General features: G+C 43.6%; 1 protein-coding gene across 3 annotated transcripts in view; it reads left to right on the plus strand.

Moving 5' to 3' along the window:
- The window catches only part of COL19A1 (collagen type XIX alpha 1 chain), a 1371841-nt gene that overhangs the window by 1108404 nt on the left and 250603 nt on the right, over positions 1-12834 (plus strand). For all 3 annotated transcript variants that reach the window (XM_073626739.1, XM_073626741.1, XM_073626740.1), the window contains exons 39-40: positions 1291-1341; positions 2773-2814. In XM_073626739.1, coding sequence (XP_073482840.1) covers positions 1291-1341; positions 2773-2814 — 93 coding nt within the window. The remainder of the gene's footprint in view (positions 1-1290; positions 1342-2772; positions 2815-12834) is intronic.

Here is a 12834-nt window from a genome sequence, read left to right on the forward strand (position 1 = left end):
GACATAAAAGTTTTCAATTTCTATCACTTTTTTCAGTGACAAAGATTGCTGTTACGGAGTAGTGAATCACTCCAATGAGAACAAAAACAGCTAAAAAAAACAACCCTTCCTTCTCTAGCCTCATTTTTTATTCTTAGGGTCCTTTCACACTGGGGCGGTTTGCAGGCGCTATTGCACTAATAATAGCGCCTGCAAACCGACCCGAAAGTGCCGCTGCTTTCATTCCAGTGTGAAAGCCCCGAGGGCTTTCACACTGGAGTGATGCGTTGGCAGGACGGTAAAAAAAGTCCAGCTAGCAGCATCTTCGGAGCGGAGATGCATCTTCGGAGTGAAATCAATGGGGCGGCGAGGCTATACCGCCGGCAAAGCGCCTCTGCAGAGGCGCTTTGCGGTGGTTTATAACCATTTCCCGGCCACTAGCGGGGGTAAAACCGCCCCTCTAGTGGCCGCATACCGACGGTAAAGCGCCGCTTACAATAGCGGCGCTTTACCGCCGACGCCCGCCCCAGTGTGAAAGGACCCTAAAGGATTTGCCAGGAGTCATGATGGAACAAACTGTTCCCACAAAGTTAGGGGCATTGAAAATGGACATGAAATTGTACAAAATATCTTGGTATGCTGATGTTTTAAGAGTTCCCTTCATTGGAACTAAGGGGCCAGACCCAACCCTTGAAAGACAACTCGCACTATAAGCCCCCCTCCACCAAATGATTTGGACCAGTGCACAAAGTAAGGTACATAAAGACATGGATGAGCGAGTTTGGGGTGGAGGAAATTGACTGACCTGCACAGAGTCCTGACCTCAACCAGATAGAATACCTTTGGGATAAATTAGAGCGGAAACTGCGAGCCAGGCTTTCTTGTCCACATCAGTGCCTGACCTCACAAATGTGCTTCTGGAAAAATGATCAAACATTTTGATAGACACACTCCTAAACCTTGTGGACAGCCTTCCCAGAAGAATTGAAGCTGTTATAGCTGCAAAGGGTGGGCCAACTTAATATTGAACCCTACGGACTAAGACTGGGATGCCATTAAATTTCATGTGCGTGTAAAGGCAGGTGTCCCAATACTTTTGGTAACAGTGTGTATATATATATATATATATATATATATACATATATATATATATTTAATATATATATATATATATATATATATATATATATATATATATTATATAGTTCTGTTTTAATCTTTTAATCTTCAACATTTGAAGACTAAAATGGTATGCAGACCCATATAGCAATGTTTTTGTATATTTGTTTAATGTATTGTTTCCTTTTCTAGGGAGTGCCACTTACTGAAGGCAATGGGATGGGCAGCTTGTATATGTTCAAGGTAACTTTTACTAATGTGCTTCTCTAAAGATTGATGACAAACTATTTCAGGCCAATTACATTTTTGATTTTCTACTGTTCTTAAATTGCAACTATAAATGCCCTGATAGTCTTTTAAAGAAGTTCATTGAGTGCTCAGGCCTCATGTAGATCTCTGTTGTGAACAATTATTTAGAGGAGAAGTCCAGCCTAAGCTTTTTTAGGCTGGGCTTCTCCTAAGGGTCACAATTCATTTTGTACTCCTGTGACCCGTTTTCAGTGGAAAGCGGTCTGAATCTGCTCTCTGCTGACATCACTGCCATCAGTCGAGGCAGCTCGTTATCTCAACTTCCAAGTCTGGATCTGCCAGCTGCCTTGATTGATGGCAGTCTCAGCGTCTCAGCGAGCCGCTGAGATGGCCACTCCCTGCCCCTCCATAGCTCATCATGGAGCTTGGAGAAGCAGAGAGGAGAGACGCTGACTGACAGTCAGCAGCTCTCCTCTCTGGGATCTGTGAAAACTGAGCCATCGCGATATTCGGTGGCTTGGTTCTCAGTGCAGAGACAGAGGGGGACAGCTGCAGCATCGATCTTATGCTCCATTCACACAGGTAAGTACTAATCTAAAATGAAAAAAAAAAATTCCATTCTCTTTTAATATTAAAGTTTCTAAAAGATTCACATGCAGATTTTTTTTAGAATTTTAAGCATCAATGACAAAACTTATGAAAGCAAAGAAGATAAGATTTTTCTTAATGATAAATGTTTCAAAACAAGGATTCCTGGCTAAGACGTAGGAACCACGGATTTTGTTTTAAAGATTTTTGGTAAGTATACACAGAGAACAGAAAGGAAGGTAATCTTCCTAGCTTCCAATGAAAAAAAAAAGTGATTGTACTTTTTTATATTATATCAGCATGGTATTTATTCATATACCTTTTATAACTTATCTAGGGCCCTACCATGCCATACTAGTTTAGGTTCGAGCATTTCCACATAGTGTATTTTACATTACCATACCCATCCTGCCCTTTAAGCAGCATCAGGCACAGTCCTTGTAACATTAGATATTGTTTTGTTTGCACACAATGAGTTCATTACACCAAACATTATCAGAGTGTGCTGACTGTCCACATTTTATCAATATTGCATTGTAAAATGACCAGTTTATTGTTCCATCTTCCATAGCTACAAACTAGATAGATACAATCCCTCAATTCCCTACAGAGAGTTTCCTCAGTACAGCTTTGCAGTGTTTACATTGTAGACGAATAATGCTGCTACAAGATGCTCTACCAGTGATGCTAAGCTATATTTCTACACTAAATCATGACCCACACCTGTCCTTTTTTTTTCTTTAAGCCAAACCACTGTTTCAGCCCTAAATTTCATTACGCTTGTAAAAACAACCAATGTAAGTGCTTTTAGCAACAATAACTCTTTTCTCTTCATAGGGTACTGCTACAGCCGTCGTCCCTGGACCACCTGGTCCTCCGGTATGTGCTAAGTCTTAATATATGAGACTGTTTTTTTTTTAATAATATCTTTATCATTAAGATCACTTACACCACCACTTTTCATTTTTAAATCATACTTTGTTTTAGTAAAATAAAATAAATATATGAAATTGTACCAGAACTATTCTAACAGAATGTTAGGTCTAATGTAAATCTGGTACTGAAATCCCCATGCAATATTATTTGAAACAAAGATATGTAAGGCACAGCTTGTAATGTGCTTAAAGTGAAAGTTCACCCTAAAACTAAAGTCTCTAAATCTACTTGCATCCACAATCTAAGACTAACCTATCTAATCATGTAAAGCAAAAATTACTATACATACGTTTTCTGAAGCCCATCCGGCTCAGTCTCTAGCAGTGAAAGCTCTGTGCAGGAGACAACCAACAATGACTGGAAAGTGATGTCACCCATAGAGTTACCGTGGGGCTTCTCTGTGTCGGCTGCCTCTTCTGCACCCGCCTACATAAGAGAAGCCACCGCTGACCAGAGCAGCTTCAGGAAAGGTATGTATAGCAATTTCTTCTTTACAGGGCTAGATAGGTTAGTCTTAGATTGTGGATGCAAGTACATTTAGAGATTTTACTTTTAGCCTGAACTACTACTTTAAAGGCTAAGTTAACTTTTTTTTTCTAAATCCAGCTCCCCTATGTACCAATATAGCATTAATGTACCTTTTTTGCAAAAATAAAATAGCTTTACATTTATTCTACCAACACTTACCTCATTCTCTTCATGGATGTTTGAAAACCCTGCTCCATTACTTTTGTCTTGCTTCCTTAAAAGACTTTAGGTCATGACACAGGAAGGAGTGGATCCAGCTGAGGGTAGATGATGCAGGGTGAGTGCTAATGAGATCAGCTAGTCAACTGACCTAAAGTCTGACCAGGAAGTAAGGCAGAAGTAATGAAGCAGGGTTTTTACACATCCATGAAGAGAGTGAGGTAAGCATGGGTAGAATAAATGGAAAGCTGTTTTATTTTTGCAAAATAAGTATATTAATGCTATATTGATACACAGGGGAGCTGTGATCTAGAAAAAAAAAAAGGTAAACAAAAGTGAACTTAAAAGTGTAGTCTGGGCATAATAGATTTCAGTTTTTGTTGCATGCTGGTAAGTTAAACACCTAAGCGCCTAATCAATTCCTATAATCAGCAGCAATAAGATCTCTCCTCCAAGGGCTACTAACCTGATATGGCAATTATGATGGTATCACACTTCATTGTGTCATTTTAATTCAATAAATAATACAACAGATATTTTTAAATTCTCCTATTATAGACTGATTAAATGGACTGCAAGGAGTTTTGCACACATAACAATAGCTTAAAGATCTCATCACTGGGTAGACTTGAGATAAAATGTAAACAATAGACACTTTACTTTCAACTTTTATAACATTCATATTACGCCCAGTTAATTTTGTTACAAGCATCACAGATAATACCATGCATGAGAGAAAACAGTTATGTTAACTTTTCTTTTCTGCTTGGATTCCAAGCATTAAAGCAGCATTAAACCCAAAAGCAAACATTTATTATATTGCAGCTTACCAATTCTTAGATGTGATGGCTGTATTAATTTAATTTTTTAGACTCTCCTTCTTCCATTTCCATCTGGTGATCCAGCCACAAGTCTGTTTTTTTCAGAATCACACACTCTCCAGCAGAGTGTATCAGTTTACATGGATGAGACAAACCACTTAACATGGGCAGGGGTGATTTGTGTATTCATGTAAAACCTTTTTCCCAAACGAAAAAATTTTGCTCTAACTGCTTTTAAAGTATCAGCTGGTGTTTGGCTTCAGTTTGTTAGTATATCTAAATCTGCTAATACATTTAACTCAACCCTCCCCCTACTGATAATACTGCTGTCTACTGTGCCTCGTTTTCTTATTCCTCCAGAGTTGTGTTTCTCTAATACAGGAGGTGTGTGCTGGCCAGATCACCAGGTGAAAACATAGGGAAAAAAGCCAAAGAAAAAGAAAATTGATGCAGCTACCACATCTAATGATTGGTATGCTGCAATATAATACATTTTTGGTTTTGGGTTTAATACCACTTTAACCACTTGCCAACCATGTTATAGCCGAAAGATGGCTACAGCACGGTCATCTAGTTCTGGGAGGATGTCAATAAATGTCCTCCCAGAACCCTGCCCCCTCTGTGCCTCCTGTGGTATGCATCCAGGGCACGCTCTGTGACTGCTGTGTCCTTCGGACACAGCTGCTCACAGATCGGGGTAATGGGTCAATCACAATGGCCCTTTACCATGTGATCAGCTGTGTCCAATCACAGCTCATCACGTTAACAGACTTGCCAGTTATCGGCAGTCCTTTCCTCCCACACTGCACCTGTGGGAGAAAAGGAGTGCCGTTAACCACTAATCCTGTCAGCACATCATTTACACGGATATTCAGGGCATTGATCATCAGTGCCCTGATTATCAGTGCAGTCCCATCAATGCTAATCAGTGCCCATCAGAGCCGCCTATTAGTGCCCATCAGTGCCAAATTTCAATGCCCATCAGTGCCGCCTATCAGAGCAGCCTCAGAAGTGCCCCTTATCAGTGCTTCCTCATCAGTGCCCATCAGTGCTGCCTCATTGGTGCTCATTAGTATTGGGCGAATGTTCGGCCTGAACATCACCTGTTTGCCCATTCGGCGACCACCTAAATTTGCGGGGATGTTCGCCCATTGAGCACCCCACAATGCACTGCGTGCTGTACAGTGCATTCTAGGGCCCTGGATGAAGCCTTGCACCTGAACATAGGAAGCTTTTGCAGTGTGTAGAGTGTCAGTGTAGTGTTAGTATAGTGTGAGTATGGTGTGTCAGTATAGCATAGTATGAGCATAGTGTGTCAGTGTAGTGTGTTAGTGTAGGGCAGTGTTTAACACAGCATTACAAAACATTTAGTGGGTTTTTTTTTGCCCCCTGCCTGCCCTCTTTTTTAATTGTCAGCTGCAGTTTTTCTGACTGGAACGCTGATGTTCCCCTTTTTTATTAATTTATTTTATTGTAAAATTTACATTTCTGTCAACTTCAGTCCTCAATTTAAAGCACACAAAACACCACTTTTCATCCAATAAAGTGCATCCAATCACACATTTTCCAGTTTCTATCAAATTTGGGTAATAAGCCCCCCCTTCATGTTTGGAAGGCCAACAAGTAGAGGCGGACATTCGAATGCCACTATGAGGGGGCCAGCAGCATTTGTGTCTACAGGCAAAGGCCGCTGTGGTCTGTCCTCAGGCAGGGCACATTTGTCTCTGTTTAGTGATGTTGCCCATGCTATCCACCCACAGAATGCAGAGGAGGCGGTGGAATAGCTTACTAAACCATCCTCATCCTCCTCATCCTCTATGACCCAAGCTGATACTTGTGTGCAGTCCACTGCAGCTGCCAGAGCGGCTTATTCTGCCTCCATGTCCACAGCTACTCCTGCCATAGCCCCAGCATCATGCATGGAGGAGTCAGCTGAATTATTTTAACACAGCATCAGCCACTGATAAACAACAAATTGGATGTCCTCCAGAGGCAGCCGTCATGGATGAGTAAAGAGCAGCTATTCCATCAGATTGTGGAGCTGTTATCTCCTGGCCCACTTCCCACAGCACAGCTCTGTGGACCTTTTTTTGCACATCTGCAGATGATCGCACTGTTGCAATTTGCAATCGGTGCTCCAAGGAGATCAAGCATGGCAAAAACACAAGCCATTTGGGTACCACATGCTTGAAAAGGCTTTTAACCTCCCACCATTCAGCACATTGGCAAGGGCACCTGAAAGCAACATACAAGGTACACAATTCTTCTCCTCCTCACTCCTTACCTTTCATGTCTACCTCTCCCCCTATATCTCATGACCTCACAGCAGCCTCCACTGACGGGGATGATGGTATAGCAAAGGGTGTCACAGGTCCTTGCAACACATTTGCCAGCAGCACACCACCAGCTGTAGAATATAGCAGTCAAATTTATCTGCCCCAACTGCTGCATTAAAAAATGCACTCCCTGCCATCCACATGCCCAGCATCTAAATACCAGCTTGTTCAAATTGCTGGCTTTACAACTCCTGCCTTTCCATCTGGTGTATTCTGCTCCCTTCCATGAATCTGCAGAATGTGCTGTACCCCAATGGCAGGTTCCCAGTCGTTGTTTCTTTGCATGTAAGACCATTCTAGCTCTGTACCATCACGTGGAATGCAATGTTTTGGCATCATTGACCAAGGCAGTCAGCAGAAATATACACATTACTGCTGACACGTGGTCCAGCAAGCATGGTCAGGGACGATATATTTCATTCACAGCACACTGGGTAACTCTGCTTGTAACTACAAAGGATGCAGAACAGGCCTCAGTGCTAGAGCTTGTTTTGCCTTCACGTCTCCATGCAGCTGGTGGTGATGATGTGAGATCTGTCAGCTCCACCCCCTCCTCCGCCATGCCCTCCTACTTGTCTTATAAACCACTAATACCCCCTAAGCATTCAAGGGACCCTTCAATGAGTAAGGCTAAAAGATACCATACAGTGTTTCAGCTGGTCTGTCTAGGGGACAGGAGCCACACCGGAGATTCTTTCAGCTCTGCAGGAGGAGGCCCAGAGGTGGTTCACGCCACAGAAGCTTGAACCAAGAATGGTGGTATGTGATAATGGCATTAACCTTCTTCCCGCCCTTTGACAGGGAAAGTTAACACATGTGGGATGCCTGGCACATGCCCTCAATTTGGTGGTGCAGCATTTCTTAAACAGATACCCAGGTTTGTAAGATCTTCTAAGGCAGGCCAGAAGAGTCTGTACCCATTTCTGTTGGTCATACACAGCCAGTGTTCGGTTGGCTGAAATTCAGCGGAAATCCCACCTGTCCGTAAAACATCTGATTTGTGACATGCCCACCAGGTGGAGCTTAACTTTGGCAATGGTGAAGCGGTTGCACATGTAGTAGAGGGCCGTCAACGAGTACATGTGTGATTATGGCAAAAGGACAGGATCAGGGCAGCTTGTCTTTTTTTCCTCATGCCAATGGCTGCTGATAAAGGATGCATGAACTGTACTGTCCCCATTTGAGGAGGCAACAAGGATGGTGAGCCTTGACAATCCATGCACAATCCCTGTTGTGTTTTGCTGAAGCATACTCAGCATTAGGGATGAGCCGAACACCCCCCCTGTTCGGTTCGCACCAGAACATGCGAACAGGAAAAAAGTTCGTTCGAACACGCGAACACCGTTAAAGTCTATGAGACACGAACATGAATAATCAAAAATGCTAATTTTAAAGGCTAATATGCAAGTTATTGTCATAAAAAGTGTTTGGGGACCTGGGTCCTGCCCCAGGGGACATGGATCAATGCAAAAAAAAGTTTTAAAAACGGCCGTTTTTTCAGGAGCAGTGATTTTAATAATGCTTAAAGTCAAACAATAAAAGTGTAATATCCCTTTAAATTTCGTACCTGGGAGGTGTCTATAGTATGCCTGTAAAGGGGCGCATGTTTCCTGTGTTTAGAACAGTCTGACAGCAAAATGACATTTTGAAGGAAAAAACTAATTTAAAACTACCCGCGGCTATTGCATTGCCGACAATACACATAGAAGTTCATTGATAAAAACGGCATGGGAATTCCCCAAAGGGGAACCCCGAACCAAAATTAAAAAAAAAAAATGACGTGGGAGTCCCCCTAAATTCCATACCAGGCCCTTCAGGTCTGATATGGATATTAAGGGGAACCCCGGCCTAAATTAAAAAAAAAAAATGACTGGGGTTCCCCCTAAATTCCATACCAGACCCTTCAGGTCTGGTATGGATTTTAAGGGGAACCCCACGCCAAAAAAAAAAAACAGCCTGGGGTCCCACCAAAAATCCATACCAGACCCTTATCCGAGCACGCAACCTGGCAGGCCGCAGGAAAAGAGGGGGGGACGAGAGTGCGGCCCCCCCCCTCCTGAACCGTACCAGGCCACATGCCCTCAACATTGGGAGGGTGCTTTGGGGTAGCCCCCCAAAACACCTTGTCCCCATGTTGATGAGGACAAGGGCCTCATCCCCACAACCCTGGCCGGTGGTTGTGGGGGTCTGCGGGCGGGGGGCTTATCGGAATATGGAAGCCCCCTTTAACAAGGGGACCCCCAGATCCCGGCCCCCCCCGTGTGAAATGGTAAGGGGGTACAAAAGTACACCTACCATTTCACTAAAAAACTGTCAAAAATGTTAAAAATGACAAGAGACAGTTTTTGACAATTCCTTTATTTAAATACTTCTTCTTTCTTCTATCTTCCTTCATCTTCTGGCTCTTCTGGTTCTTCCTCCGGCGTTCTCGTCCAGCATCTCCTCCGCGGCGTCTTCTATCTTCTTCTCCTCGGGCCGCTCCGCACCCATGGCATGGGGGGGAGGCTCCCGCTCTTCTCTTCATCTTCTTCATCTTCTTCTCTTCTTCTTTTCTTCTCTTCTTCTCTTCTTCATTTTCTTTTCCGGGCCGCTCCGCACCCATGCTGGCATGGAGGGAGGCTCCCGCTGTGTGACGGCGCTCCTCGTCTGACAGTTCTTAAATAACGGGGGACGGGGCCACCCGGTGACCCCGCCCCCCTCTGACGCACGGGACATGACGGGACTTCCCTGTGGCATTCCCCGTGACGTCACAGGGAAGTCCCGTCAAGTCACCGTGCGTCAGAGGGGGGCGGGGTCACCGGGTGGCCCCGCCCCCCGTCATTTAATAACTGTCAGATGAGGAGCGCCGTCACACAGCGGGAGCCTCCCTCCATGCCAGCATGGGTGTGGAGCGGCCCTGAGAAGAAAATGAAGAAGAGAAGAAAAGAAGAAGAGAAGAAGAGAAGAAGATGAAGAAGAAGAGAAGAGCGGGAGCCTCCCCCCATGCCATGGGTGCGGAGCGGCCCGAGGAGAAGAAGATAGAAGACGCCGCGGAGGAGATGCTGGACGAGAACGCCGGAGGAAGAGCCAGAAGAGCCAGAAGAACCAGAAGAACCAGAAGATGAAGGAAGATAGAAGAAAGAAGAAGTATTTAAATAAAGGAATTGTCAAAAACTGTCTCTTGTCATTTTTAACATTTTTGACAGTTTTTTAGTGAAATGGCAGGGGTACTTTTGTACCCCCTTACCATTTCACACAGGGGGGGGCCGGGATCTGGGGGTCCCCTTGTTAAAGGGGGCTTCCAGATTCCGATAAGCCCCCCCGCCCGCAGACCCCCACAACCACCGGCCAGGGTTGTGGGGATGAGGCCCTTGTCCTCATCAACATGGGGACAAGGTGTTTTGGGGGGCTACCCCAAAGCACCCTCCCAATGTTGAGGGCATGTGGCCTGGTACGGTTCAGGAGGGGGGGCCGCACTCTCGTCCCCCCCTCTTTTCCTGCGGCCTGCCAGGTTGCCTGCTCGGATAAGGGTCTGGTATGGATCTTTGGGGGGACCCCACGCCGTTTTTTTTTTTTTTTTGGTGCGGGGTTCCCCCTAAAATCCATACCAGACCTGAAGGGTCTGGTATGGAATTTAGGGGGAACCCCACGTCATTTTTTTTTTTTAATTTTGGCCAGGGTTCCCCTTAATATCCATATCAGACCTGAAGGGCCTGGTATGGAATTTAGGGGGACTCCCACGTCATTTTTTTTTTTTTTATTTTGGTTCGGGGTTCCCCTTTGGGGAATTTCCATGCCGTTTTTATCAATGAACTTCTATGTGTATTGTCGGCAATGCAATAGCCGCGGGTAGTTTTAAATGAGTTTTTTCCTTCAAAATGTCATTTTGCTGTCAGACTGTTCTAAACACAGGAAACATGCGCCCCTTTACAGGCATACTATAGACACCCCCAGGTACGAAATTTAAAGGGATATTACACTTTTATTGTTTGACTTTAAGCATTATTAAAATCACTGCTCCTGAAAAAAAGGCCGTTTTTAAAACTTTTTTTTGCATTGATCCATGTCCCCTGGGGCAGGACCTGGGTCCCCAAACACTTTTTATGACAATAACTTGCATATTAGCCTTTAAAATTAGCACTTTTGATTTCTCCCATAGACTTTTAAAGGGTGTTCCGCGGCATTCGAATTTGCCGCGAACACCCCAAATTGTTCGCTGTTCGGCGAACTTGCGAACAGCCAATGTTCGAGTCAAACATGAGTTCGACTCGAACTCGAAGCTCATCCCTACTCAGCATTATGGACAGGGCATTTGCGATAGAGCATGGGGAGGAAGAAGAGGACTTCCTTTCCTTTCAAAGTCCATTTTATGCAGACACCATTCTTGAAATGCCACAGAACACACAAGAGGAGAGGGAAGAGGAGGAGGAGAATTCTGGCAGTTTAGGAAGACATAAGTCAAACCTTAGGACCTCACAAACTTGTGGTGCATGGGCGCCATTATTCTACAAAGCCTGTGAAAGGACCTGAGAATTTGTGGCATCAAGGAGAAGGATCATTATTGGTTGGTATCCCTCCTTGACCACCTTTACAAGGGGAAAGTCTCGGAACTCATCCTGCCTTTACAGTGGGAGCACAGGATGAAATATCTTGAGGACACCTTAAAGAGGAGTTTATGTAACACCTTTCCAGACTCTGGTAGGTTACAGTCTCATGGAAAAGCTAGTTTTGAGGCTTCTGTTGGTCAGCGGTAAAGTGGTGGAGAATGGAGCTGCCTCAGTGATGCATTTAAATTTTTTTTTAGCCCTCTGCTCCCAAGGCTGTCAGCTTCAAGATCCCACCGGCAGCATCTGTATCATATGGTGAAAGGTTATCTAGAGGTGAAAACAGGAGAGCTTTCCAGTAGAAGATACACTGGATTTATGGGTCATGAGAATAGACCACTAGCCAGAACTTGCCCAGTTTGAAATTGAGCTATTGGGCTGCACTACATCCAGCATACTTTCCGAATAGGCATTCAGTTCTGCCGGAAGTCTTGTGACAGATAAAAGAGCGTCTGTCCACATACTTCGTCGAGCGGCTGACATTTGTTAAAATGAATCAGTCCTGGAGTAGCAGCAGCTATTAAACTTGCTGAATAACCACTTAAGCTCCGGAAGGTTTTCCCCCATAATGGCCAGGCCATTTTTTGCGTTACGGCACTGCATCACTTTAACTGACAATTGTGCGGTCCTGCGACACTGTACCCAAACAAAATTGATGTAATTTTTTTCCCCACAAATAGAGCATTCTTTTGGTGGTATTTGATCACCTCTGCAGTTTTTATTTTTTGTGCTATAAACAAAAAAAGAGACAGTTTTTTTAAAAAAAAAACAATATTTTTTACTTTTTTGCTATAATAAATATCCCAAAAAAAATTTCTTCATCCGTTTAGTATCATCAGTTTCTTTATTCAGTTTATGTATTCTTCTTCATATTTTTGGTAAAAAAAAAATCACAATAAGCATATATTGCTTGGTTTGAGCAAAAGTTATAGCGTCTACAAAATAGGGGGTTGAATTTATGGCATTTTTATTATTTTTTTTAGGTAATGATGGCGTTCTGTGATTTTCAGTGGGACTGTGTTATTGCGGCAGACAGATCGGGCATTTTTCACACTTTTTTGGGACTATTGACATTTATACAGTGATCAGTGCTATAAAAATGCAAGAATTTACTGTGTAAATGTCACTGGCAGGGAAGGGGTTAACACTAGGGGGCAATCAAGGGGTTAAATGTGTTCCCTCGTGTATATTTGTTTTTTTATTTTTTTTATCAAATATTTTTTATTGCTTTTCTACACAAACAACACAAACAACATACAACCCATGTACATATTAAAATACATAAAACAAAAGAAAGAAAGAAAAAAAAACCCACAACAAAACACGCCCCCCTCATCCAAAATCAACCCCAAATTTCCCCCTCTTCTCTCTCCCTATTGCTCATAAGTTTATCTACTCCCATCTCGTCATCCACCCAAAATCTCAGACCACCTTCTCTGTATCTTTTCAAATTTCCCTAGACAGCCTCTATGTAGAAAGGTAAATTTTTCCTTAACCGGCTCCTGACCAGCTCATCTCTGTACCTGTCTGAAGGCG

Source organism: Aquarana catesbeiana, linkage group LG04, assembly GCF_042186555.1.
Source record: "Aquarana catesbeiana isolate 2022-GZ linkage group LG04, ASM4218655v1, whole genome shotgun sequence".
NCBI classification, from domain to species: domain Eukaryota; kingdom Metazoa; phylum Chordata; class Amphibia; order Anura; family Ranidae; genus Aquarana; species Aquarana catesbeiana.